Raw genomic sequence first — 27911 nt, 5'->3', positions numbered from 1 at the left:
TGAAATGTTTCAAAGGAGCTCAGAATGGGAAAGGAGGACAAATTGCTTTACTCACAGCAGGTTTGCTGTTTGGACCAGGACGGTTTGTGTGATTAACATGTGTTAATTAGCACATTAATTAACATGGGATTCTGACCAAATCTAAAACCATGTCAGAACATTTAAATAATGAGAGCAGTTAAGCTGCTGTGTCTCATGTGTAAATGAGCAGATAGCATGGCTGCTGATGGGGGAGACGAATCACATTCATGCACCACCAATTCACTATCAACCCGAATGTTTTGGTTTGAATTTTTCATTTTTATTTCGGATTTGTGAGCCTGGTGGACCCAACTAGAATGTTAATTTTTGTGGCCTGGGCTGCCTGATTTATCGATTAACCACGCTGCCTGCAGGTAGGAATCTCATACATGCATAACTGGTCCACAAAAGTGTAAAAAAAAAAAATATATGGTTGCGCATGGTTGAAGCAGCAGCCTCACCTCTAATCATCCATTCTGACCAGTAAGATGTGTGTGTGTGTGGTGGCAGCAGGCTTGCAGCCCCTAACCACAGCCATTATATCTGTCGTCAGTCACCACAAGCAAATATTCGGCTGGCAGAGTAGTTTTTATAGGCTAGCTGAAAAAAAAAAAGAATCTAGAAGGCTGCATTGTGTACTCCAACCCCCTCACCCCCAAACAAACTCAATACATTTCCTCAGTCTTTTTGCACAAATTGTCAATATTTGTGCTGAAATATGAGCTGAATTTACCAGATGCAACAGCAATCTGAATTGTAGAATCACCATTTTTATGAATATTGTCCATGCTACACGGATAAAGGAAATGTAAACTTAAGCTATGAAAAATAATGACTGTCAAATATAAAAATAAATCATATGACAAAAGAAGAATCCAAATCCCAAAAGTAATTTTGAAATAATAACATGTGCATTGGCAACCACACAATAGACTGTGCACCCGTAGAGTTATTCATTTGAAATGTTAGACGCAGCTTTATTCACTAAGATTAATTTTATTGGAGCTCTTTCACTGTAATATTAGGCTGCAGGTTTTCTCCTAATTTTTTCATACATAGAAAGAGACAGGCACTGAAGCAGAGACAGACATAAAAGCCACAACGCAGTTGTGTGGTTCGCTCTGGAATTCTGCTGACATGGGATCCATTAGGAGGTTTTGGGGAGGATGGAGAATGCGCAAACGGGAGAAAAGAGAAGGAGACATGCATGAGCCTAAAAATCAGTGAGCCAAATCTAGCATAGTTGAAAGACTTTAGAGCAGGAGCGAGAGAGAAAAAAAATGAAAACAGGGTGGAGCAAAGCCTGGAGAGATGGTGAGATAGCTTAGAGGAAACAAAGGAGATGAAAATAAGCAGAGATTGAAGCTGGAAGACAGGAACACACCAGGGAGAATAAGTGATGAGGGTGTACACATGATGTGCACTGTACATGCAGGAAAGGAAAGAGCCAAGACATTTGTTGGGGGGGGGGGGGGGGGGATTTAGCTTAGTTTACACTGGTAGACAATCAGATTTGAAGGTACAACCTGCAGATTTTCTTCTTTGGCATACAAAATACAAAATTCAGTTGTGCACCATCTTGTGCCAACAGCACACACCTAATCTCAGTCCAGCTTGGTGACTCACGTTGCAGAGGAATGAGTCAGGACAGGTGCGTGTATTTCACCAGAGCCGCTTCGTAAAATACCTCACACGAATGATAAGTTCCTGTGTGTACCCAGTGATCGTTCCTGTGATGTCCAAATGATACCCTTCCTCCCTGTCATCACCTCAACTTGGCACATGAACCATTGCTCTTGCCATTGTGAAGGAGGCTGAAAATACCTGGATCAAGGCATCGGTTTTTCTTTTATTTTTTTTTTCACATTGATTCAAGAATTTAGAAATTAATGTTTGTTGCCACAAGGCTGCAGCAGTGTTTGCAATAGGGATTAGGCGCTGCATTAGCTTTATTTTCCAATGGGTTTGCTGTAATTACAGATGCTTCTCAGGGATGCAGGGCTCATAATTTGATATTTTTTTCAAGAACATTTGCACATGCAAATGTCCACTCCCTCTAATTGTGCCTTTGACCACAGCATCAAACAGCATGAACTATGAGAGCCAGGACCGGGCGAAGCCTCCGATATCAATTTTTCGTTTTCTCTCCATATCGTTTCGAGCACTCCTTCCCTCCCCCCACACCTATTCATGAACTCGCCTCGTCAAAAAGACAAATTACCCAGTGGGCTGCTCTTTTTTGCTGTGCTTTCTGTACAATAATCAATTTGAGTATGTGAGAATTAAGGCGAGAGAAATGTGAAATTATTCATCAGGGTCTTTCTGTAGATGTAGCGGTGCTGTAGGTATGGGGGATGGTAGGGGGCTACCTCATCCTCCACTAGGTAATTAGGAATAAAAGGAAGAATGCAGGCCAAAAGTGACAGCAAAAAAGGAGTGCAAAACCAGAAAGAGAGAGCGAGAGAGAGCGATGGAGGTACGGCGATAGGAAATCTGAGCTGACTTTGAAAGCAGCTTTTTGTTATATTTGGAAATCTTGAGATGTTGTGTGGCGTGTCGCCCCGGCAACAGACAGATACACACAGGGCAGGATGGCGGATAGACAGCTGGTGAAGAGTGAAGGGGAAGTGCAAAGAGACGGGAGAAGGAAGAACTTTGAGTGAAGCATGACATGAGTTTACGTCATTAGAATACTTCAGGAAAAAGAAGGATATTGCGAGGAGGGGATAAATAAACCCATCTCTCCTCCGTGGCGGGTGTTTATTCAGAAACCTCTTGTTTCCTATCAATTAAAGGGGCCGAGAGTCTGTTTCAGCGCATTCCTTTTGTCCTCCCTCCCTCCTTCGCTCAGTCTGTCCTCACCCTCTTCTGTCATTCTTCATCCGCAATATGCAATTTTGATAATTGATAAAGTTTGATAATTCAACCATTTCCATGCACGTCCAACACAGCATTGTGACAATTTAATTTGTTTGACAGTCACGTGCATACATTTGACATTCAATTTTATGAAAGAACATATAATCCTAATGTGTTTCTCTCATTTTAATTCCTTTTATTACCTACATGAGCCTGCTTGCAGTCACTTCTTATCTATACCCTTTTCTACACTGCCACAATGACCCGATCTCCCCAGAGGGATCATTAAAGTTTCATCTTTCACTTCTTATTCCGTTTTTTTTCCTGCAGTCATTCCTCTCTGGTGCCGTTTGGTCCAAGCCAAACAAGCTTGTCGTCAAAGGCAAACTTCTCTTTCCTTTCTGACTCTAAATCTCCAACCTCTGCATAACGTGTAGGCATTTTAAGTACCAAAGACTACTGTTTGTCGGCTTTTTACATTTACGGAGAAATGCTTATTTATCTAAATAACCCGCTGAAGCTGAACGCTGTATGCTTTTTTTCCTCTTTATACCTCCTCTGTGTGGAACTACATGATTGTGAAAATGAGAGCCAGCTGCTTGCTAACCATGGCGGTATTGCGGCGCTATCTACTCCCCCCCTCCTCCTTCACACGTCATTATCAGTTTTAAACACCTGACATGCTGCACTAAATGGCTCCAAATCAGCCAATCATTCAAGACATCCAACACTAGTGAGTAAATAATGTGCAGAGGATAATATCATATTCACCTTGGAGACATTTGATTCTGCTATTTGTGCTTTCCCCAACACACAAATGTAATGTTCTCTTGCTGTGCTACGTTGCTTACTGCTTTGCAGAATATAAAATGTCAATCAGCATCATACAACTTGGAATATGATGCCATAGTCTCAGATTTTGATGTGATTCTGTCGAGCGCCTTCTGATTCGTATCATTCTCTTCGTCACAATGGAGCGTGTTACGTACCTGCCCACAGTCTCCTACTCTCCTGGGTCTTGAACTGTCTCTCAGATTGATGACAGGGGAAGGACTAAGGCACCTCGGAGTATATTAGGATGCGGAACATAGCTGTAACTGAAAGAGTGTGTGTGTGTGTGTGTGCTTAGTGTGATTTGCATGCATGCGAGTGTGTGCAGGTGGGTTTATCGCGGCAGAACTTGGCCTATTTCAACGCTGCGCTGCAGCAAGAGTCGAGCCGTCTCGCTCGGCGTTGCGCTCACCCGTAGCTCTTTGTTTCTTTGTGTCTGCATCTTCTTCTCATATACCCGAGCTTGTACGCCTTTGTCTCACTCACTTTTCCCTTTGTTACAATGCATCGCCCTCCCCATCACCGGATCTTCTCCCTCTTCCTCTCCATCGCCTCTCTTTGTGACCCCGGTGCACTCCTCTCTTGGAGAATCTCTCCTGGGTTTTTCCTCTTTATTATTTCTACCTCTGCCCACTCTATCTTCTTTCACAAACAAAGGCCAGGTTGGAATTAGGCTAGATACTCATTTAAACAAAGGGTATCCCGCAAAGCTTCAGATTTATGCTCTGTCTGCAGAGTGTAATTGCACATACCCTGATGTTTTCCCCTCTTTACTTCTTTTTTGTGTGTGTACAGTTCATAGAAGGTGCTTATTTCGAACTCACCTAGCCCAAGGAGATTTTCTAAACACCATTGTGAAGGTCATTTTACAGCTCAAACAAAGGTTTCTATGGGCGGGGATAATAAAATAAATTTTTCTCTATGTCTGACTGCTGTCTGCGTTCCAGCTCTTGTCTTTTGTCAAAACGAAACTCCAAACTGTAGCTCAAAAATCTATCTGTTTTGATGAGATTCGTTGGCGTTGTCCATGGAAACATAATCAAGAATGTGTTTTCTGACAGTAAAAAATAAAAAGCATACAGTTGATACAAAACACACTGGCTCACTCACAGATATGCTTCCCTCCGCTTACCATATTTTATCTACTCGTTAATGTTCCCAATTACTCTGTCAAACACTGCCAACATTTTTGCAGCATGGCATGCTGATTGAAATGGTAATGAAAGCATCTCAAAGTGAAAGTCTTTCATTCGCTGGCTTCTAAGTGGATTTATTCATGACAATTTACTCTTCACATGCGGGATTACACTAATGAGAGGGTTAAAGGGTGGGGTGTGTGTGTGTGTGGCTTTTCTCCACTTTCATGCGAGGGACTCTTGCCCTGGAGTAAAAGTGCCGGATTTCTGCCTCCAGCTTGCTCCATTATTCAGAAGAGGAGGGCTTGATTTGGTTTTATGCCCCGTTTTCATTGCTATTCCTTCTGCCTTCCTGCTATATATAGGAGTCTGGTCTCCGCTTTTGCTTTTAAAATTGACAGCGCAAACAACCTTTATGTGTGTGTGTGTCTGTGTGTGTGAGTTTATCTAATTTAATCACAAATCTCTCTCTGTGAACTACTTCACATCCTCAACAGGCCATAAACGTAACAAAGCAATGGCTGTGCACCACTGGAACAAATTGGGCGCCATCTCCTCGGAGGAGGTCAGGTCCCAAGGGGGTGGGGTGGGGTGGGGTGGGGGGGGGGGGGGGGGGGGGGGGCTGTTGTTAGTGCACTTCTCAGTATGTGGGTCATTCTGCTTTGAGTTCAACAATCCTCAGGTATTGCTGGTGCTCCATGGCCATTTTTAAGCTGCTGTTGTCATGCACCTCCCGGGGTCCCATTATCACTCATACCAGTGGGAGTCTTGTCTGGTGTAATTAAAGGGACATTTGTGACCAGAGCGCAGGCTTTCACCTGTGATTGGTGAATTAAAGCCTAATGAGTTTACTTTAGTGAATATTATTTACCCGGGATTGAAAAGGGGCTAAAAAAGCTCATGCTAAACAAATCTAGACTTCTCCTAAAATAACAGGTAGTAAAAGCAGACCCCCTCCCCCCACATATAAATATTTTATTCAATCATACATGGCTTGTACCATCACAACAATGCACGTATTAGACTGCAGTGACAGTAAAACAGGGTGACAGCCTGCAGACATATTTCAGAGGACTGTGTCCTCCACCTGTGTAATGAGCCCCGAGGAGTGAGAGTCTTTCTTGGACTCATTTGCACTGATTGAACGGACCAAACTGCTGTATAATGAAAGAGCAAGGTGTTTATCGTCAGAAATCTTGAGAGCTGTAATGCATTTAAATTTCACCTTAAGGAATGGCTCATTAGCACACAGTTGTGTCGTCACTGAGAGAAACTGCTGTTTAATTTGTTGTTTTTTACTGTCACCTGTTTTTTATGATTTTAGTTGCTTTATAAAATTTTAGTTAATAGACATTAAGTTTTACTGTTACTTGAAATTGTTTTAGTTGATATAGTTTTTAATTATGTGGTTATTGTATATCTGTATTTTTATTAATTTTATTTCATATGTATTTATATTTTGGGGCCATGGAATTTCTGTCCAGGGACAACAGATGAAAAATAGCCTTTTGGCTAATTCTGGCACATTGACAGAAATGTTTATTAATGTGCGCTGTCCCTGTTAAATAAACGAATCATTCATTCAATCATTTATGTTTCAGATCTTTTATTGATCTCAGCTCACCAGTTATTACATATTCCAGTGTTTACTTTCAGAAAGCAAATGGATGAAATCAAAACTTTCTCCAAGGAGAGTCAACATCATGGAATTCTGTGTGAATGTCAATTTCCTTTTTACTCCGCTCTTCTGCCTCTAATTCTCCTAATCTGCTTCATGTACGTCTGTCTCTCTGTATCTGTCCTCTCCTTATTCTCAGCACCGTTTTTCCTCCTTTTCTTTCTCCTATCTTTCCTCTTACGGAGGGATAGGATGAGGAGAAGGGATTAAAATGGAGGTTACACAATCCCTTTAGCTGGCTTTAATGTCTGCCCCTCACGAGTGATATGTTCTGCACATACATCAACAGGATTAGAGTGGCAGAACATCCGAGAACCGGTGAACCGGTTCTTCCATGCTCACACACACACACACTCCCATCCACAAACACACACACACAGACTCAGAATGCAGCAGGTAAAATTTAAATATGGAATAATATTTTTATTTTCAATTTGTACCACGGGTTGAAGAAGAGAAGAAATTAATAAGAATACATTATTATTATCCTAACACTGTGGTCTTTAAAGGGTTGGTTTTAAACAAATAAATGCATGCATATGTAGAGGTGTAGCCCATGAAGCTAATGCCTCGGCTTGACAGGGCTTTATTCCTCTTTATTAAGAGAGAAGGAGTGGGGAGAAAAGTTTCAGTGTGAAATTTGACCACAAACTTGATCCTGGTAAATTGGCCCCTATGTTGATTGAATTGGCTCACAAAACTAGAATGGACTTATTGCCTTGGATGCACACAAAAAAACAACAACAACTAGCTGCCCAGGGATTTTTGTAAGTACGGTAATGATTTATTTTCAGAACATGAAATTCAAATTAGGGAGCTTAGGGAGAAGAGCCAAGGAATTTGTATTTTCCTTCATAAGCAGCTTGCAGTGTCTACTGGATTCTAGTGTGTTCAAATCTCATGTGGTGTAGTTATGAGACTGAGCTAAGGCATGTATACTAATTTGGACCTTCATTTTTTTCATTGGATTTGCTCTGTTGCAGTTCATATCACATTATTGGCTTTGCTGTGAGCTTGCAGAGGGGTACAGGGCCCTCTGGACATGCCTGTGTGAGTCAATGTATGCGTGCATGTGCATCCCTATTGATCTACCTTACCAACAATGCAACGCATGAGCAGCGCATATTGGCTTTTCTATGGTGCAACTGTTTCTCCTGCAGCATTCTGTCTCCCCAGACTTCAACTCTGTAAGACCAGGCAGGAAACAAACAGGAGGAAACCAGAGAAGGTGAATGATAAGGGGGCAGGGGTTGGAAAAGGTTAGGAGATTGATTGTGAGAGAAGTCGAGGATTTCCTCAAAGAAAAGCCCCAAGTCGGTATTGAACTTGCGACCTTCTTGCTGTGAGGCAACGCCGCCACCAGATTTGAAATAAGATGATTGCTGATTGTCTCGCTGATGTCAACTGCATGCCGAGGCAAGCACAGCTGTTTGGCAAATCTTAGTTTAAACCGTCACTGCTTTACTTTATGTTGATGCTGACCATGGGACGTCCAAATGATTGTTACAGCAAGATAACGTTGCAGCTGGACATGCAGCATCTGATACAAAGTTCTGTAACAAGGAAGCCGTTTGTTCATTCACACTGTGTGTGCCAGCATCCCGCCCATTTGTAATGTTGTTCTTGTTTGGTTTACTTCAAGTCTGAATGGAGGATTGTACTTGCACGGCTGCAGTAGGTCTTTTAAGATATAGTTCAAGCTCTTCAGGACTAACAACATGTCAGATACTGTCAGATCCAGGGTAACGGTGCCCAGAGCTGGTGCTTTGAAGTAGCCTATGAGATTTTCATGTAGAGGGATTGGATGGTAGAAGAAAAGAAGAAAAGGTGAAAGGCTCCAGTTAAATAGGTGGGTTCAGTTGGCTTTAAAAAGAGCTGGATTTCACTGTTAGGCGTCAGTCCAAACATAAGATGAAGGGCTTTTGAAAAATGATGAAATTCACATACAGTATGTCCAATCCATGAAATGCATGAATATGATCTGGGAATAAATATGCAATATTTAATAGGGTACAAATCCATATTGATCTTACAGATGCAAGAGTGAAAAAGATAATGAAGCAAAGTCAAAAGGTTTAGTTGTTGAAACTGACACACTGTAATAAAAAGATAAATATTATGATGATATTCTGCAGTATTAGTGAAAAACAAAAACTAATTGGGCATAATTCTTGAAATATCCTTGAAATCAGAGCCGCAATTGCTACATTTTTATTTTCCTGCAACATTTTAAAAATGCATACGTCTGTCAAATGGAGCTTCACTTTGCGCGCACCAATGACTTTAGGGCTTTAGGGTTTAGACGGCGGCGTCAGCAACATTGCTCCTAGAGAATATAGCTTGTCAGGATAAGAGCACTGATAACCAGACATTCTATATATATTTTGCAGAGCAGATGAATAACGAAACAAGAAACGGCATCCGAGGCTGTTTGTAACTGCCTTAGCATAGTTCAGGTTTTTTTTTTTGCATTTGCATATTCTGGCGTAGGTTTTACTTAGACATGCAGTTCACATTAGAACACAATAAACAGATGTGCTCCCCTCTGAGAACACAAACAGTTCTAAAAATGCATGTTCCAGATTTTTTATGTGCTTACCCAACACTTTAGTATTACGTGCAGAAGCAAGCACACTTCCAAGGACACATTTCCCAAACCCAGCCTCCTCCTCCTTTTAACCCTTATCTCTCCTCGCCATGTCTCGCACTAACGTCTAAGCTATCATCATAAATAAAAAGCGTTTGGGGAAGTAGCCCATGCTCGCAGATCATGTGGAGACATTTGGACCTCACACGATAGTAAAAAAACAGATGTGTAACCTGATTACCAGTGAAATTATTCGATACTATCAGTTAATAAATCAACACACAGGCACACACTCACATTCGCATTAACAGCACACACACAGTTATGATGGTCTCGCTCTCTTCCTGCTGAAGTAACCTCGACCATGTTTTGCGTCTTACGAGGAATGCCTTTTATCATGTGACACAGTGGTGGTGTTGGTGGGGGTCGTCAGACAGCTGTTTCCCATCAACGCTCAGTCAGCCCCGCAGTCAGCCAGTTCCAACCCTGCTCGGAGGTTCAAGGGGGCAGAGCAGTGAAGCACAGCTCAAAGAAGTGCAGGGGCCAAAATGCTTCCAATTAGAAGGTCGTCCTAATTTGTTCTCCCGTATCTTGGGTTCTGGTTGGGCTTCCCAGGCTTCCTTGTCTAGCGTTATGTACAAATCCATAGCCAGAGGTGAACAAGTCACCGCCATCTGTGAGTGGTTATGTCTTTTCCTCATTGTTTCCTGTCTTTTTCACCCTAAACCCCTTCTGAGATCTGCTGTTGTGCTCTTTCTGTTCTGGCTTCAGTCCCTTGGCTTGTTCGGGTTCCAACCCCTCCCGAAATTTAAGACTGTGAACGCTTAACAGCAGTCACTCATGCACAGGCAGCCACATTAGCACATGTTGCTCACCTCATCAGGAGCAGAAAATCTCTCGGTTACACAACGCTGGAGATTGTTTTCATTCATGATGTGTTGTCATCTTGCAAAAAAAAATTGTCCAATATTTCACCTTAGAGCTCTGACATTGTTTTGGCTCATTTCCTTTCCCACTTTTATGGCTTTAGAATCTCCTAGGAGTCTGCAGAATGAATTGCTGCTCATGCTTGTCTGGGCTGTGCATTGGAAACCTTATGGTGTAGACAGGAAGGAGATGCCTATGGCCACCAGACGTCACACTCCTGCTTATCATGTTGGGGCGGATGTGAGTTTGCTTTGTCTCCGGTTCAGCTGCCGGTTGGCGAGCTCTCTCTCTCTGAATGCAGGCTATTCAGTTCATGGAGATGATAAATCGCTGCTGCAGCTTTCCGCTGTCTACTAGCGTCTGGATCGCACCTTTCCGAATTGCTCTCTAACAGAGTGTCCCCTTGTCTTATTAACAGCAATCAGACCACCAGCTTACTCAGCAGTGTTTCTCAATGGACATTGTCCCCCTGCTTGACTTAGGGAGTACTTTGATGACATATCTTTGCAGGTTTTGTGGTAGCATTTCAGTGCTGATTTACTCTAAAATTCCAATAGATAAAGGTGTTTTTGACAAGAGTGGATGTGTTTCTCTTAAAATATGTGACGAGCAAAGCCAGAAGGCAACCGATTATTATGCTGCCTTCAAGTGGAATACAGGTATTTTCAACATCAGGAGCAAGGACTTAAACCACTTGAAAATCTGGATGTTTTGAATGACACTGTTACGAAGTTACCAACAGTAAAAACACCAGTGTAAAAAGTGGAAATATTTTTATGTGTCTTTGATCATCATCGAAAGGTAGCAAAGAGGAAAAAAATAAAATGGCAGATCAGTCAACAATTTAAAATGGACTAATCTCTCTCTCGCAAAAAAAAGAAGAAATTAAATGTTTTGATGATAAAATTCAACATTTGTCAAATCCTGGCCTTTATTGTGTGCTTTCCAGTTTTACGTGATGACTTCAGACAGAACCCAGTGGACGTCATGGTGGCGGTGGGTGAGCCTGCAGTGCTGGAGTGTCAACCGCCGCGAGGGCACCCGGAACCCACCATCTCCTGGAGGAGAGACGGCGCCGCTTTAGATGAGAAAGATGAACGCATCACGGTAAGGAGATGGCCACTTCACCCCGAGAGACACACGATCAATGGTTTGCACACAAATTTGCACACATTTTCTCTGACTGCGAAATGCAACTCTTTTGTCATGTATCTTAGGTATTTCGTTAGCTTTCCTAGAGCTCTAAAGAACCACTTCTTGCCTCGGTGGCTTCTAACTATGGAAAAACATACTTGTCGGGCTGAGATCATAAAATAGTTGCCTTGTGGTCAATAAAACAGAGTCATAAGTTTTCTGAGAATCCACAGAGAGCTGGAAATGTGAAGGCGACCACTACATATGTGAGTTATATTCCCTTCTGATGACTGTAAAAAAAATCCACAATAGCAGAAAACAACCACAAGTTTATTTTAGTACTTGTCATCGTAGGAGATATAACGCTCTATAAATCTGATATATTAAATGTTCGAATCTGAAGTGGTTCCAGACCAGTACGACGGTGCAGGACAGCTCCTTATTCATTTAACTCAAAACAGGAACCAGGTGTCGGGAACTCACATGATTTCGTATGCATGTACGTGTGTGTTTGTGTGTTTTTTTATTTGTTTATAACGAATGTCTGTACCTGCTGCCAGGGATGCACAAGCCTAGATTCAAAGCTGATTTTAGTATCGAGTGACAGGTAGAGGGTCTCCTGGGTGGCTGCGATGGGCAGAGCAACTATCTCTGATTTAAGGAGCGGCATGGATCCGAGCCGAGGTGGTGGGGGGTGGGGGGCTCCTCCGAGGAAAATACAAAGGCTGCTTTTTTGCTTTGTACTTTCTGCTTGCCTGTCTTTGTCCTCAATCATCTTCTCTGTGTGGAAATTGTTACGGACTGGTGCGAGAGGACCCCAAGAAACAGAGGACGGAGACAGTACAAACGTGACTAAGTTTTACTGGAATGTTCATCAGTCGAGTCACTATCCCGGAGCTGCGCACGGGTTACGGGGTGGCTGGAGCCCAACGAAAATATCTTTTTAAACAAAAAGACACAGCCAAAAGAACAAAGCAAATAAGCAAGCTCAAAATACAAACTCCAACAAAGGCAGATCCCAGGGATGAGGAGCGGCAGAAAGACGTTCTGTAAGCAGGGACACGATCCATGAAAAATAGTCCGACTAGGAGCAGCGGGCGGAGCAGGGCTTATGAAGGCCGGTCGTAATCAGCCTCAGGTGTGTCTGGGATGAGAGGCAGAAAACAGGTGTGAGTCGTAGGCCAATCAGCCAGTGCAGCCACATGACCCTCACAGAAATATGTCTTTGAATTCGCTCAAAGACATCACTTACTGTACAAAGACCAAAGAAGTCCACCACGAGTTTATCCGCTTCCTGTCACTTCCTGCTCCCCTTGTGGCCTAGGTCATCATTTATTAATCAATATGCAGATCAAGTTTGGAGTTAATTCTTAATAGCAGCTTTTAAAATACTCTTATACATGGATGCATGGCTTTTTATTTAAAAGGTTTTAATACAGAAAATCACATCATCACACTATAAGCTGCTTCAGAATGTAGCCGTGGGGCATCTGGGGCTGGGTGAAGGCAAAAGAGGAGCAGTTATTCTGGGAAACAAAAAATAAAAAAAAAGCACTGGATCTTCTGTTTAATCAACTGTTGCAGGTTTTCCAGCAAACTGCAAAACATTGCAAAGCAGAAAGCCATTAGTCAGTGGAATCAGTTAGAGCAGGATCATCTACTTTAAGTAACCTTTACAAGCATTGTTACATTGACTTAAAATTAGCATAGGCTATAGATAATTTGGAGGAGCTCTCATTTTAAGGCTCACTGTACCGACGAGAAGACAGTTTGGGAAATGTTATGAGCCATTAGTAGATCCCTTCGCTGACATTCAGTTAACTGTACAAACAAAATTATTCATGGCATATGTTATCTATTTCATATTTCACGTTTTATCATTTTGCTTTATGAACGACCGTGTTTTAATATCAAGCAGCTCAATTTTATGTGTGACTAACTAAACTATATTACAAATAATAAACTAAATGAAGCGATTTTTAGTATCTTTGCTATGGTCCAGTGAAATACAGTATGTGTTTTCGCTGCTTGCCAAAGCCTGTCTTTGTGGAAAGGATCCTAATAATGCCAGATGTTAGTCATGCGTTAATGTGGGTTCATTTTTAATAACAAGCAGTATCAACACTGTGTTTGTATTAAATTATATAATTCTGTTTCCGTCGTATAAAGACTCTTTTTTTTTATTGACTTTTAATGCGAGTACGTGCATTCACATCCCATCAAATGAGCGCTGAATCTTCAAGACCTCAGACACCCACTTTCTTTCTTGTGGGTATCATTGTCTCTGAGAAGTAAACGAACACTGCATTTAAAAAGAAAAAGAAAAATCCTGATATTAAAGCCACATAATTTGCAACAGATTTGGAATCTCAGCCATAGTTTGGCATCTATTAGTTGCTATTTATTCACTGTGTAGTATGAAGGCCAGCCCGGAGTGGGGAGGGGGGGGGGGTAATAAATAAAAGGCTGATGGTTTGAACTCTGCAGCATGAGGCATTCCATCTGCACTATGGTTGACGCTGCGTAGGATGATTGAATCCATGCTTGATGGACACAGCAGCGTAGGCAGCCATGACCTCCGACCCCTGGTAAGACACACGTGTCTCTTGTAGACATGTATGAACAGAAGAGGTCCAATGGTTTGGATGCTCAGGAAATCTTTAGTCGTAGTAAGGGGACTGAAAGTTTAATGGAAGCTGATGCCTGGGAGATGGTTTCAGATGTGTGTGGGTGTTTATCAGGTCTTTGAATCAGTGTTCCCGTGACCACAGCGGTGTCACCTCTAACACACTTTAAACACCTTAAAGACAGCTACCGTCGCCTGTGGGGCGTATGGAGGAGAGGTTATGAAATAAATGAAAACGGCGTGACATGCCTATATCTTCCATCTTTTTGATGTATGCGTGAGGGCATCTGAGTATGCGCATACTTGTGTGTTTGCAGATCGTGGCACAGAAAAGGAAAAGGTAAAAAAGTTTGGGAAAGGCAAAGAGGGCTGTTTGAACATCTGAGGAACGTCTCCCACAAAGGGAGTGTCTTTGTTCCCAAAGTTCTGTGCTCCTGTAGTGCTGGATATGAATTATGTAATTTCATCATGGGTGACCTTCTTGCGCAGCCTTAAAGGAGGTGCAAATTTGACTCCTTAGATGAAGAATGCATACATATACACATATAAAACACTACTTGCTGTCATGCCAAGCATAGAAGCGTATAGTTAAAAAATGATGTAAAGAACCAAAGGTGTGATTATGTGTGGCTGACACCGGGAATTCAAGTTTTCATCCACAGCTAAAACTGCATGACTTAAATTCTTTATGCCAAATTCTTTTTTTTTTTAGATCCGCAGCGGCAAGCTCATGATCACCAACACCAGGAAAAGCGACGCCGGAAAATACATCTGCGTCGGGACCAATATGGTGGGAGAGAGGGAGAGCGAGATTGCTGAACTCACTGTGTTAGGTGAGATTCCTGATTGCGCTTCCCCCCGTGTGGCAGGGCATCACTTAATGCCCTCTCATTTCACGGTGCTTTATCTTGCCGATCCGTTCTGTTCGATCTGTTAATTACGTTGATAAAGCAATGCTGCCGTCTAATCCATCTGTTTTTGAGAGTCTTCAGGCAAAATTGCTCACAGTGTCTCCTGCTGCAACACCACAGCCCCTCAAACCATTCATTCCGAGAGCTTCCCATTGAACCTACAATAACCCCCCCCCCCCCCCCACACACACACACACACACGCAAAATGACTGTGTTCATCCCCCACATACAATTTCCCATTAGAATAGAGTTCTTATCAGCACCACCCGCTTAATTGGCCTTGTGTGTGGTCTGGGGTATAGTACCTCCTTTTTTACTAGTACGTCTGTAGTTCTGCAGATTTGGCATAATAAATGTTTTTTACAGGAACTACCCAAGGGGTTCAACAATTTACAGCTATTTTATATTATTTTTCTAAAGATTAGATAGTTATATGATTAACCTGAGGCCATGGTAAATCCTGAAGTATGGGGACATAGCAGCCGCGACAGCGATGGTTATACTGATAGTTTTGCTGCCCTCTAGAGCGCCCAACATTTGTGAAGAGGCCCAGCAGCACAGTGGTGTTGGCAGACGAGAGTGTGGAGTTCAACTGTGTTGTTCAAGGAGACCCTGTCCCAACTGTCCGCTGGAGGAAAGATGATTCCGACCTTCCGAAGGGCAGGTAATGCACAAAGGCCTGCTATGCACATTCATTTTAGCAGGCAAATGCAGTGTTTCCATTTTTTTCATCTTCCATCTCTCAATTATATATGTGTCCATCCTGCCTGCAGATTCGAAATCCTAGAGGAAAATACCTTAGTCATTCGCCAAGTGACCTCGTCTGACGAGGGTTCCTATACATGTGTGGTGGAGAACATGGTTGGAAAATCTGAAGCCTCTGCCACGCTCTCAGTACACGGTCAGTACAGCCCACCCACACAAATCTTCTCTTCTGCATAAAGTTCTCTTACTTTTCAAAGCCTCTGATTCCTTTTTTTTTTAATTGTCAAGGTAGCTACATCTAACCGCAGAACTAAGTGCCCTGTATTGTCACACGTTAGCAGGCAGTGACTTTTAACTCACTTTTCTTTTATCCAGATCAAGTCACCGTTATTTCACCCCAGGCTGCTACAGGCAGGAATAATTCATCCATCTCCTCGCCCTTGTTTTTTACTCTGTGCGTTGTGTTTTTCAGTTCATATAAGCAGGATCCAAAAAGATAGACAGAGTCACATGCACAGTATAAGACTGTACTGCATGTACACCCACACAGCAATGGCACAGTGGGTTTCACAGACTGCGAGGACACTAGGACTAATTAAAGATAAGGCAGGTGTGGTTTCATGCTGGGAGGTGGTTTGATGGCAGTTTCCAATTATATTGCCTTCCTCTCCCTGCAATAACCTGAGAATATTAACACCAAGGGGGTAGGGGGGGGTGGGGGCATAGGTAATTTGGACAGTGACTGGACAAATGCAGCAATATGTTAAATCAGCAAAGATGTGTGAATGAAGGAAGGATGATGTTTACTGCAGCAGTTGTGTGATAATTAGAGAAAGTGTGTGGCTCCTGCACCTCTAGCAGATTGTGATCGAATAGAATCCGCACGAAGCGGCAGCAGGTTAGAATCAGTAGACTGATGAGGCCGAGGATGCGGAGGGTGCACTTATTCCCACCATGAAAGACAATGAAGGCGTGTCACTATTGGTTAGATGTGACCAGATAGCATGAACAGCTGATGGATCAATGGACAGCTCAATATCAGCAGGAAATTAAGAACATGCAAGAAGGGAACTTTGGCTAGATCATTAATTGTATTGTGTGATTATATTATTAAAGGACATAAAATCTATCAAAATTAAAACAAATTCATTTTAATAATAAATAAATAAAAATCCTGTTTAAATGGCAAAATGTCTTGAGATGTCTTGAGATAACATGAAATCATTTCACTGAATTTGAAACACTGACTTTAAAATGACTTTTAATTTCAGATATTACATTGGGTAAAACTATTGCGTCCCATTCATGAAACCCATATTTAAATATGGAGACATAGCTGTAAAATTATGTTGTTTTTAAAGAAAACATTAATTGAAAGCAACATATATGAAGAAACAATACTGACTATTTATTTCACTATAAATGCAGTTCATAGATGTCAAATTACACAGCTGTTTCCTGCATCATAGAATCAGAATTAGCTTCAAACTTTACATTTCAGACACAAAGCTTTTGCCTCACCCCTCCGTGGTATTGAATCTTTTTCCATGTGTTCCATAAGGGTGACTATGGCTCTATAACCAAAACCTGCAGTTATATATACATTTTTCACACCTCGCAGTCATGCTGGACCCAGAAAGGCCTGAACAGAAAGAGATTTCCATCTTATTTAGACAAGGACAATCTCCTTTCATCTAAAGAAATGTGCAAGAATATATGAAAAAGACATGCATATTGCAGATTTCTCTCCGTCAAATGTAATCATTATTGTGCTGGGTGTACAAATACTGACAATTTGAATGTCTCACAGAGTGGAAAGCACAAGGTTATGTTTAGAGATTTGGATTGAAAATATGCTAAAATATTTTTAGCAGATTTGTACTAATATATAACAGTGAAAGAAAGGCTAATGAAAGCTTGTTACAGGTGAGATTCTGAAATGTCAGACATTTAAACGAACCAATAAACACATTAGGGTACGGAGGATGCACAAAGAGGAAATAGCAACACAAAAAGCTGGCATTTTGATAAGGACTGTGCAAAACTGTTCAGTTAAGTGGTAGATAAGGGGAAATGGGTAAGAGAATCTGCGGTGCAGGCTTGGAACCTGCAGCGCAAATGAGGGAAATATGAACAAATGTAATTGGGTATGGCAGTCAGGTGACCTGCTCTGTGGTCAGTTTGCAGCACTGTATGGAGTTGTGTTGTGACTCTGTCTGTGGATGACATTTTGCATTACTGTGACAGGTGTCTCCTGTCACAACAACAAAATAAAAATAAATAAAAAATCACATTAGAAAATAGATTTGGAGCCTGTAGTAGCAAATTAACTTCTGACATTCGGCTCTGGTGGGTAACAGACACGGTCACTTGTTCACAAGCAGATTGTCAACGCTCGGCCTGATTGAAAATGTACATTGACAACCATCATCCTAGTAATAATGTCTGACTGGGTTTTATAATACCAGCTCAATGGAAAAAAAAAAAAAGCCTGGAGGACAACAAAATAAAGAAAAAAATCACTAAGCATGCGACAACAGAGCCTGTACACAAACCTGTACTTAAACAAAAACCAAACCATCTCGGCGATTAAGAACAGGTGGGATAGTGTGAGAACAAATACAGGTGAGAGGATTAAGGGTTTGAAATAAGAAAATTTGGGTGAGGGAAACGGGAGGAGGAGGAGACCACACCCACACAAACAGAGAGAGGGAACAACACTGGGAAACATGAAAGGAAAGGAAACACTAGGAACCAAGGAATTTCATTCCAACATTTACATGAAAGGAACAAAATCAGTGCTCTAGTCTGGTCCCAGTTAAAAAGGCATAAAAGAATAACATCAATAAATGAAACTATGAGCAACGCTATTAACAATAAAAACTGAGCACAATAAATACTAAAATATATATTATATATATATACTGTATATATCACAATACTGTTTATGTTGTCATTGAAGTTCCATATTCCTTTATGTTCCTTTGTTATTCATTGCACTCCTCTCTTTTGTGTCTTTTGCCCTTGTAGTCGATGCTGGTAAGTTGTCATCCATCCCTCATCCACCACCTGACAGCAAATGGAATTCACGGGTTCCTGTTGTCCTATTTGTAATTCCATCCATCAATACAGTATGTAATCATTGTCATGCATTGGTAAAGGATTTAGAAGCTTGCTGCTTGATTTTTTTATTCTAATTGATATTTCTGTGTATATTTGCCTAACTTTTTTATTGTTGACCTACAAATTGGAGGGATGGAATGCGTCAGACTGTCATGTAACTGGGGACTTTGTTCCTCTGCAGTGCCCCCAGCATTTGCCGTACGCCCCAGGAATCAGGCGGTGGCGGTAGGCAGAGTGGTCACCTTCCAGTGTGAGGCCACTGGCAACCCACAACCTGCTATCTTCTGGCAGAAGGAAGGCAGTGAGGTGAGACGTCATGTGCATGGAATAGTGATTTAGTATTATGAGAGACTAACTCTGTGATCTTTGTCTCCCCCTCTCTAGAGTCTCCTCTTTTCTTACCAGCCCCCACAGCCCTTCAGCCGCCTCTCTGTCTCACAGATGGGCAGCCTGACCATTACCGATGTTCAGCGCTCTGATGGCGGCTTCTACAGCTGCCAGGCTCTCAACATTGCTGGCAGCGTTATTACCAAAGCTCTGTTAGAGGTTACAGACAGTGAGTATATGGGAATGAGCGATGTAGGGCAGATGGTGGTACCTTAATTCAGCCCATTCCCACCAAGCAGACTACTCTGAGCTGATGCAGCTTTGGTGTGCAGACGTGGCCTTGAGTGCAGACTGGGGGGCAGCTGCACTGTCTTGTAGATGTGCTGGCTGGCCTTGGTTTTCAGGACAGAAGGAATTTAAGGAGGTTTTGCTCACATGATCTGTTTAAAAATGATCTGTTTCCATGGTGATTATGTGTATTAGAGTCTGGCCCAATATTCCTTAACTCTAATGAATACTTTCTTGACTTTTATATTGTACAGCATTCAACTAAATTAAAAATAATTAGATTGATTAGCGGTATATTAATATTTTCCTCTGTTTCTTAAAAAAACAAACTGTGGGATGTTTTTAGGTTCTTTAATATGATGTGTGTGGTCTGAAGGACTACCACCTAAATCCTAGGTGATGAAATAAGTGTGATAATTGTTTAAAAAAAAGCAATTCAAATGTGCTTGGAGGCCCATACAAATAATTACATACCGCTAGCAAAGCTCCCAATTAAACAAACTGTGTGATTATGAACACATGTGTAGGTCTGGGGGGATTTGTACCTGTAGTACCACACATCTTAAATGAATGGAGATAATTGCTTTCAGATTAAGCAGACAGCAGCAATACTGAAGTATTTCCACCTAAATTCACTTTCTGCTCATGTTGGATTCTGCAGCCACGCAGTGGGAAATCCATAAAAGGAGATGAAAAACAAAAGGGTCATATTCTTTTACATTATATATATATAATACATGCCGTTAAAAATCATCCTCTGCACCTGTTTCTTTCTCCCCTCCATTCCCTTAAATTCTCAACATCCTGCCATTCCTCACACTCCTCTCGTTCCCATTCGGAGTGTTGCATTTGTATGGAAATAAGTGGTCCACATTACCTCTGGCATTTTCCCATCCCTTTTTTTTTAAACCTTTTTCCCCCATCCATTGAATTTTCAAATGTTAGACAGCGAGTGAAAAGAGAGCAGTGTTATCTAAGTGGAATTGTTATTAGTTGGGCTTTGCCGCTGTGATTGGAGTTGGCTCCAGCAGAACCTTCTGCCGAGCGAACGATTAGTTGCTCTCCGCTGGAGGGGAAAAGTTGATTTTTTTCCCCCCCTTCACCGCCTGCACAGCCACATAAACCCATTGTTTTCCCTTTAACAATTTTGCCTCCGAGTATCTTTCACATCTTTCATATCTGTCTTTCATTTTCTTTGGCAGCATTTCATCTTTTTCACTTTTATTTTCTGTCTCTCTCTCTTTGCAACTTTGATCTTTTGGGAATGACATTTCCCAATTTATAGTTCCATAATGCACTGTGGGTGCGCTATTTATATTTTTTTCTACATATTCTGCCTTGATTCAATTGTGATAGAGTAATTTTTCATTTCATTTGAATTATAAATATTACATATTGATAGATATAACATAAAATATAAGCCATTTGCTTTGCTGTCTTATAAATGAAAAGTTGTATCTGGGACAGATAGCAGCAGAACATTTATGAAGCATTTTGTCCGTTGTTTTGTTGGTATTTCGATGTTTTGCAGTGGGTAGGCCTTGATGTACCTGAGGGTGTGGTCTATTCTTCATACATTGCTTTGTTTTTAAACATTTGACCTTTGTCTTGTTATTCTGCTGTGATATAATTTATTTTAAGTTTCTCCACTACCAGGGACATCTGTGTACTTTGTCACATTGTCTTTGTCTCCTCCTGACACTGTAGATCTTCTCTCTCCATAACAAACACAGAATCTTATTAACATGTTTGAAAAAAAAAAAAAGTCAGTTTACTCGACTTGTGTTTTTCACCAGTCCTAATATAATGTAACAATGTGAAGCTTCTGGGCCAGTTGACGGTTTAATACGTTAAAACAGTTACAATGCAAATACATCATTCCTGGGCGGCTGCATCTGCACCCTCCTCTATTTCATGAAGGAACAATACCTTTTCCAACGGCACTCTCACCTCTGGCTGTTTGTCTTGGTAATGTTGGCTTTTTCCGAATAGGAATCATATGTTGACTCTTGTCTTTATTTACACTGTATATTTGCATTTCAACCACAAAGGAAAGCTTCATATATGCACATTATGAATAACGGACTCGACCCCCCACCCCCACCCCCACCTCCCTAGTTTCTGTTTTGATGGCCCAGCCTAAGGGGGTACACAAGGTCACCCTTGTTGATCATTCATTTCCAGTGTGTGACAATGCGAACACTGTGGGCACATAATGCATGACAGGCAAACTCAAGACTCAATTGTGTTACCATTATCAGTTTTTTACTTCCGTCTTGTGTTTTTTTTTCATTAGACCACCCTCCTCCTGTGATCAGGAAGGGTCCCCTCAATCAGACCGTACCTGTCGACGGCACTGTTGTCCTGGGCTGCCAGGCTGCTGGGTCTCCACCTCCTGGCATCCATTGGAAGAGGGATGGTGTGGTGGTGTCTCTGGTGGACTCCCGTGTATCTATAGCAGCTACAGGGTCACTGGAGATTCGCTACGCTAAGGTAGGGGGTAAAGCAAGACACCATTTTAGAAGTGGGAGTTGAGAAGGCAACCCTTTTAAGGCCACACCCCTCCTGTTCTTGCCCTCTTTAGTTGGGAGACACAGGGTTCTACACTTGTGTGGCTTCCAGCCCCAATGGGGAGGCTTCCTGGACAGCATACTTACAGGTGGAGGGTAGGTTACACATATTTAGAATATCTGCTTAAAGTTTATTTCTTTTTTGTCCTGTACTTAAACTTAAACTATCTCTGTGGCAGAGTTCGGCGTTGCTGTTCATTCCAGTCATCCTGTAGACCCTAACCTGATTCCCAACGCTCCACCCAAACCCGAGGTGACTGACATCAGCCGCAACTCCGTCACTCTGTCGTGGAAATCAAACCTCAACCCTCCAGCATCTACGTCTTACCTAATCGAGGCCTTCAGGTCAGACATGTGCAAAAGTGTGTTTCAGCGTACTGCTTGCTAACTGTTGCATCAGAAATCTGATGACGCTTCAACTCTCCCTGCAGTTATTCATTGGGCAGCAGATGGTTGACCCTGGCTGAGCATGTGAAGACACAGACATTTGTTATAAATAACCTGAAGCCCGCCACGGTCTACCTGTTCATGGTCAGAGCAGTGAATGCTAACGGCCTCAGCGACCCCAGTCCAATCTCCGACTCTATCAGAACACAGGGTCAGTTTGATGCGATTCATGCCTTTCTTTTAGTTTTACTTCAGACTGTATCTTTTCTCTAAGTTCATCACTGTTTTTTTTTTATTTGTATTTTAAAATCTCACCATCATTTTTGTGCTACAGACAGCACTTCCACCATGCAGGGAGTGGATCACCGTCACATCCAGAAGGAGCTGGAAGATGTGGCTATCCACCTGCACGCACCAACCATCCTTTCATCTTCTGCTGTCAGGGTGCACTGGATGGTAATGTCATAACGTACTTGTAGGAGATTGGTTATATGTGACAACATTTCAGCATATCTTCATCAAATCTTATAAAAGCCTGTTCCGCAGCTGACCTGTTTTCCAGACTTTATTCTGACATGTTTGCCCTTCTTCTAGCGAGCAAAATGTGGAGGTGAAGTTTGATGAATGAGAAAACACGCTTTCAGAGATATATCAAAACAGAGGTCTAAGTAGTTCAGATGGAACGTCTAGACTTAAACTGCCTTGAGTGAAATGAAGGATTTATTTCCTGATGAAACATTTCTCAGCTGCTCATAAATCCACTGCTCAAAGACTTGATTTTGTGTTGGTGTGTTATATTGTGTTTTGCTCTACAAAATCTTTCCATTTTGTGACAGGCTTTGTCCCCTCTTGGCTTGAATTTGACCAAAAAACATGCAGTCGGGAAACTATTGCTGACCATGTATCAGGTGTACAGCGAGCATTCTCAGATATGGGGAAATGTTAATCTGCATCACCCCCAAGGCAAAGGGAATGAACTGAGTTTTAATGTTCCTGCATGATGTTCCCTTTCATGCAATGCAAGACTCTTGATGTATGCATCTCACTTGCAGATTTGCATCTTCATTTGCATATCTTGGATTCAAACTCAGAGGTTTAGTAGTTTGTTATACCAAAGTGTCTCATTATTAGACATGTCATTTAGACATTTTATCCCTTCCTCTCCACCAGGTCGAGAAACAGTCCCCATACATTCAGGGTTACAAGGTGCTTTATCGGCTGTCCGCTGTCCATGGCCAGCCAGAGGGGCAATGGGGCATCTTGGAGGTACATGCCCCAAGAGAGGACGGGGTGGTAATCGGTCAGCTTAAGAGAGGATCCATCTATGAGTTCAAAGTTCGCCCCTTCTTTGATGAGTTCCAGGGAGCTGACAGTGAGGTGAAAGTGGTCAGAACATTGGAAGAAGGTGACTTAGAAATGTTTTTTTTCCAAATGAAATGTATCCAAAAATAGCTGAGTCATTAAATATCGGTTCTGCTAGCATCGGATGTTATTATGTTTATTGCATGTATGATAAAATATGTGCGTCTTTGTTGCAGCCCCTAGTAGAGCACCCCAAGGCGTAACGGTGACAAAGAGTGATGCCAATGGGACTGCCATTCTCGTTGCTTGGAAACCGCCTCCAGAACGAGAAGAGGCCGAATTCATTGACGAGTACAAGGTGGGAAAAATGTTTCTGCCGTCGCTTGCACTCATGCTCTGAATCATGTGTATACCAGTTAAGCTGCAAAGTGCATCTCTGCGACAGCGCATTACACTGTTGGATGAGTCCCTCGGGCAATCACTGTCATCTCATCTCCTCTTTGCCATCTCTTGACAGATTTGGTGTCTGGGTAACGAGACTCGCTACCATGTAAATCAGTCAGTTGACGACTCCACCTTCTCCGTGCTCATTCCCAGTCTGGCACCGGGGATTCGCTACAGTGTAGAAGTTGCAGCCAGCAATGATGCTGGACCCGGGGTGAAGAGTGATATCACTTTCTTTCAGTTCGGTGAGAGTCCTCCCTAAAATTGAGCATCTCTTTAGTTTGCCCTCAGAGGCAAATTGTCATTGACAGACAAATTTTAAGGATTTTAATTCTCGTTTGACATCTCAAAAGCTGGCCTCATGTTAAGCATATTTAATAGCATGAGTAGCAAAGGCATGTCGAGTGGTCTATGCAGTGATTTCATGTTGCGTGTACCTGAGCTGTTATTGTGAGCATGCGCAGTAATAAACGGTCTGCGACACATGGCGGTGTGCTGTCCTTTTCTCCGGTAAATAATGAGTACAAAAGGTACTAGCTAGCTAACCATTTTGGTGACTGAGTAACGCAAAGACTGCTGCAGGAATGTCTAATGCTACAGGTTATGGGCAACAAGACTAGCCCAGACTAGCTGGGCAACAAGGTCACGAGGAAGAGGAAGAGGAAGAGGAAAGAAAATGGTCCTCGCTGATGTCGAGTGTTACACATGCGGTAAAAAGGGACACATGGCCAGGTCATGTCCTGATGAATACCAGGCGAGAAGAGAGGAACGAAAATGGGACACGTCACAGCGAGGAAGGGGGCGCGGTCAAGGACGAGGACATGACCATGTGAAGAATCTGATAGAGAAATGGAGGCAGAGCCTAATGATGATGAATGTGAAAATGTAAATTATTTCTACAGAGTGGTTTATGATATGCCTAAAACAATAAAAGAGGCGATGGACTCTAAGAAGTCAAAAGAGACACATAGAGAAGATGTTACCAAAATTTGAAATGTCTGAATGCAAGTCGAGATCCACCCCATGTGAACAAATGTTAAAATTTGATTGTGAGGGTGAAGTAATTGACTCAACAGGATACAGAGAGATAGGAGGTAGCTTGATATACATTATGACATGTACTAGACCTGACCTGAGCTGGATCGTTAGTAAACTATCTCAACATCTAGCAGAGCCAAAGCAACAGCATTGGGCTACAGCAAAACACGTACTGAGGTACTTAAAGTGTACTATGGACCAAGAACTACACGACCAGAAAGGTGAAAAAAGCCCACAGCTTGAGGGATACAGTGATGCTGACTGGGCATCTGATAGGGATGATAGGAGGAGCACATCTGGATACTGTTTCAGTTTAAGTGAGAATGGTCCAGTTATATCATAGAAGAGCAGGAAACAGCCAACAGTGGCACTATCCACCTGCAAAGCGGAGTATATGGCGCTAGCAGCCGCTACTCAAGAGAGTATTTGTAAAACTACTTAAAGGGATGGATAGTAGTAACCAGCATGTACCAGTCAAGATATGAAGACAACCAGGGGGCGATAGCTCTATCTAAGAACCCAGTATGCAGACAGAGCAGCAAACACATAGATATTGTAAAAGTACCATTTTGTACAGTCTACACACAGAAGGGAAAATATCTATAGAGTACTGCCCTACTGCAAACATGGTAGCGGATGTCTTCGCTAAGCCAGTGACAAAGGCTAAGTTTGAGAAATTCAAAGGGTATTTGTTTGGAGAGTAATGTGAACTGGCAGATGTAAATGTTTTTAGAACACTATCAGTATGCCAAATCGTGTTAAGCATATTTAATAGCATGAGTAGCAAAGCCATGTTGAGTGGCCTATGCAGTGATGTCATGTTGCGTGTAACTGAGCTGTTACTGTGAGCATGCGCAGTAATAAACGGTCTGCTTACGTTTTCCAGACGAAAGACACATGGAGCTGTGCTGTCTTTTTCTCCGGTGAAAGTACTAGACTGAGTAACGCAAATATTGCTGCAGGAATGTCTAACGCGACACCTCACAGCACTATCTGTATCTCAGGGTCACTACACGTTGTTATATATAGCACACTGTGCTTATGTTTTGATTTCACCTTTTTGGAACAAAGTTTTTTGCTTCTTTGCTCATCATGGCTGCCGCATGTTGTTTTCACGCATATGATTATTCCTCTCTCTCTCCTTTTTTCCACTTTTTCTTTTTCCACTATTTAGACTCTGCAGGCCAAATGATGGAAATCAGTGAGGACAAAGACATTTTGTCTCAGATCTCAGATGTGGCGAGGAAACCGGCATTTATTGCCGCCATTGGCGCCACCTGCTGGTTGATCCTCATGATTTTCAGTGTGTGGCTGTACCGTCACCGCAAGAAGAGAAGAGGTCTCAGCAGCACATACACAGGCATCCGCAAAGGTGTGTATAATGCTTTTATGTAAGTCAAAGCACGTTACAGATGCGGGAATATTTGTAGGACATTCACATGCAGTCGGTCAAACTGTTACCACCGCATCTAATCACATAACAATCCGTCCTCTCAGCGATAATAAGGAATGTTTTCAGAGGGTGACAAGCATGTCAAATAAAAGGGTAACATTTCCTCCTCACAGCCCAGTTCTCACAGGTACGAACTTGCCAGCCTGCTATTATCATGTCTGCTGCAACACGGCTGCTAGTTTCACTCTCTGGTTGCCTGTCTCTCCCATTATCCTTCACCTGGACACTGAGAGAGGCAGCAACAAAGCAGATGACACATCATTTAAATATGTTTGTACTTGTTTCATGTAAGGAATTGCTCATCATACGAAATAGACTACAGGCGTGGCCACAACAGAACCATCTGTTGGGGGTTAAATTTTCTCATCTTCTTCCCTGTCTTTTTCTGATCATACAGTCCCATCATTCACTTTTACGCCTACAGGTACGTGGTTTTTTAAATATCTTATGTTTGGAAAATAAATTACAGCTTTGTTCCGTTCAGTTCACTCCAAATTTGAAATTGCATTCCATCTCTTTATATGTGTAATTATTATTTTATTATATTTTAGAGATTGGAATATGGGTAAACTCAGGTTAAAGATCACATACAGCTGATATAACACAAACTGTACATATGATTGTTATAAACATCTAATTGGAGAATACAGCAAACAAAAGACTATATACATTACATGATTGCAGCATTTTAATAATAGGCTTTGCTGATCATAATAAAGCAGCGCTACGTTTCCGTGTAAACATCTGTAGGCTGATAGTTCTCCGAGTTGTCCTGCACCATAAGTTTAGGTTCATTTGATTAAATGAGGGATGTATGAAAAGTGTTCTACATTTGTGTGATGTTTTACTCACAGTGGAAAAGAAATCATCTCAAACACTTGAAGCTGCGATCACTAAAGGTGGAGGCAATTATTTGTGTTGGCTTCATGCACATTAAACCATCGCATAAAGGCTTTGTGCCCTATTGATGGAAACATGCATTGAAGTCGGTCTAGACTTGATATAAGTGTTCTGCTGAGAATAACTCGCCTTTCATGTGCTTTCTCCGCCTTTGGCGCTTCCACTTTTGTCAGCTCATCAAGGCTGAATGTTTTTCTATTTCTCTCTGCAGTCGCGTATCAAAGAGGAGAGTCTATGTGCAATGCTGGCAGGTGAGTGATTTTTTTTTTTTATTCCTTTGTGTTATATTAAGACTGGAGAACAAGAGAAATGCAATGACATTGGGCAAACACCAGGGGGAGGTGTCTACCTGCTTTAGTAAAGGAACCGTTCACATCAACACCATCACACTTGTTCAGCAGAGATATGAGAACAGCAGGTTTTGAGTGGCAGCATTGTGGTCCTCCTCATTGCAGACCTGGCCTTCTCAGCATGGGCGAACCTCTAAACCAGCTGTGGCTGCCAGACAATTGGCCGAATGCATGTGCCAATCACAAGGACTGCAGCATCAACTGCTGCAATAATGGCAACGGCACCAGTGACAGCAACATGACCACATACAGCCGGCCAGGTTTGTGCAACACTGAGCTGCTTTCAGAGGCTTTGAGATGCATAAAGCGTCAG

At 42.1% G+C, this 27911-nt stretch overlaps 1 protein-coding gene across 1 annotated transcript in view; it reads left to right on the top strand.

The window, feature by feature from the left end:
• The window catches only part of LOC137914703 (roundabout homolog 1-like), a 46371-nt gene that overhangs the window by 15794 nt on the left and 2666 nt on the right, over nt 1-27911 (top strand). The window contains exons 3-21 of the mRNA XM_068758202.1: nt 10989-11146; nt 14512-14632; nt 15237-15375; nt 15485-15612; nt 18447-18455; nt 18721-18845; nt 18924-19095; nt 21451-21647; nt 21739-21820; nt 21904-22069; nt 22156-22322; nt 22446-22567; nt 23282-23516; nt 23650-23771; nt 23931-24102; nt 26070-26267; nt 26746-26772; nt 27460-27499; nt 27704-27858. Of these exons, the coding sequence (XP_068614303.1) occupies nt 10989-11146; nt 14512-14632; nt 15237-15375; nt 15485-15612; nt 18447-18455; nt 18721-18845; nt 18924-19095; nt 21451-21647; nt 21739-21820; nt 21904-22069; nt 22156-22322; nt 22446-22567; nt 23282-23516; nt 23650-23771; nt 23931-24102; nt 26070-26267; nt 26746-26772; nt 27460-27499; nt 27704-27858 (2535 nt within the window). The remainder of the gene's footprint in view (nt 1-10988; nt 11147-14511; nt 14633-15236; nt 15376-15484; nt 15613-18446; nt 18456-18720; nt 18846-18923; nt 19096-21450; nt 21648-21738; nt 21821-21903; nt 22070-22155; nt 22323-22445; nt 22568-23281; nt 23517-23649; nt 23772-23930; nt 24103-26069; nt 26268-26745; nt 26773-27459; nt 27500-27703; nt 27859-27911) is intronic.

The sequence above is a fragment of the Brachionichthys hirsutus genome, unplaced genomic scaffold (assembly GCF_040956055.1).
Source record: "Brachionichthys hirsutus isolate HB-005 unplaced genomic scaffold, CSIRO-AGI_Bhir_v1 contig_926, whole genome shotgun sequence".
Taxonomy (NCBI): Eukaryota; Metazoa; Chordata; class Actinopteri; order Lophiiformes; family Brachionichthyidae; genus Brachionichthys; species Brachionichthys hirsutus.
Note: the sequence above shows the minus strand (reverse complement) of the source record. Positions and strands in the feature narration are given on the sequence as shown.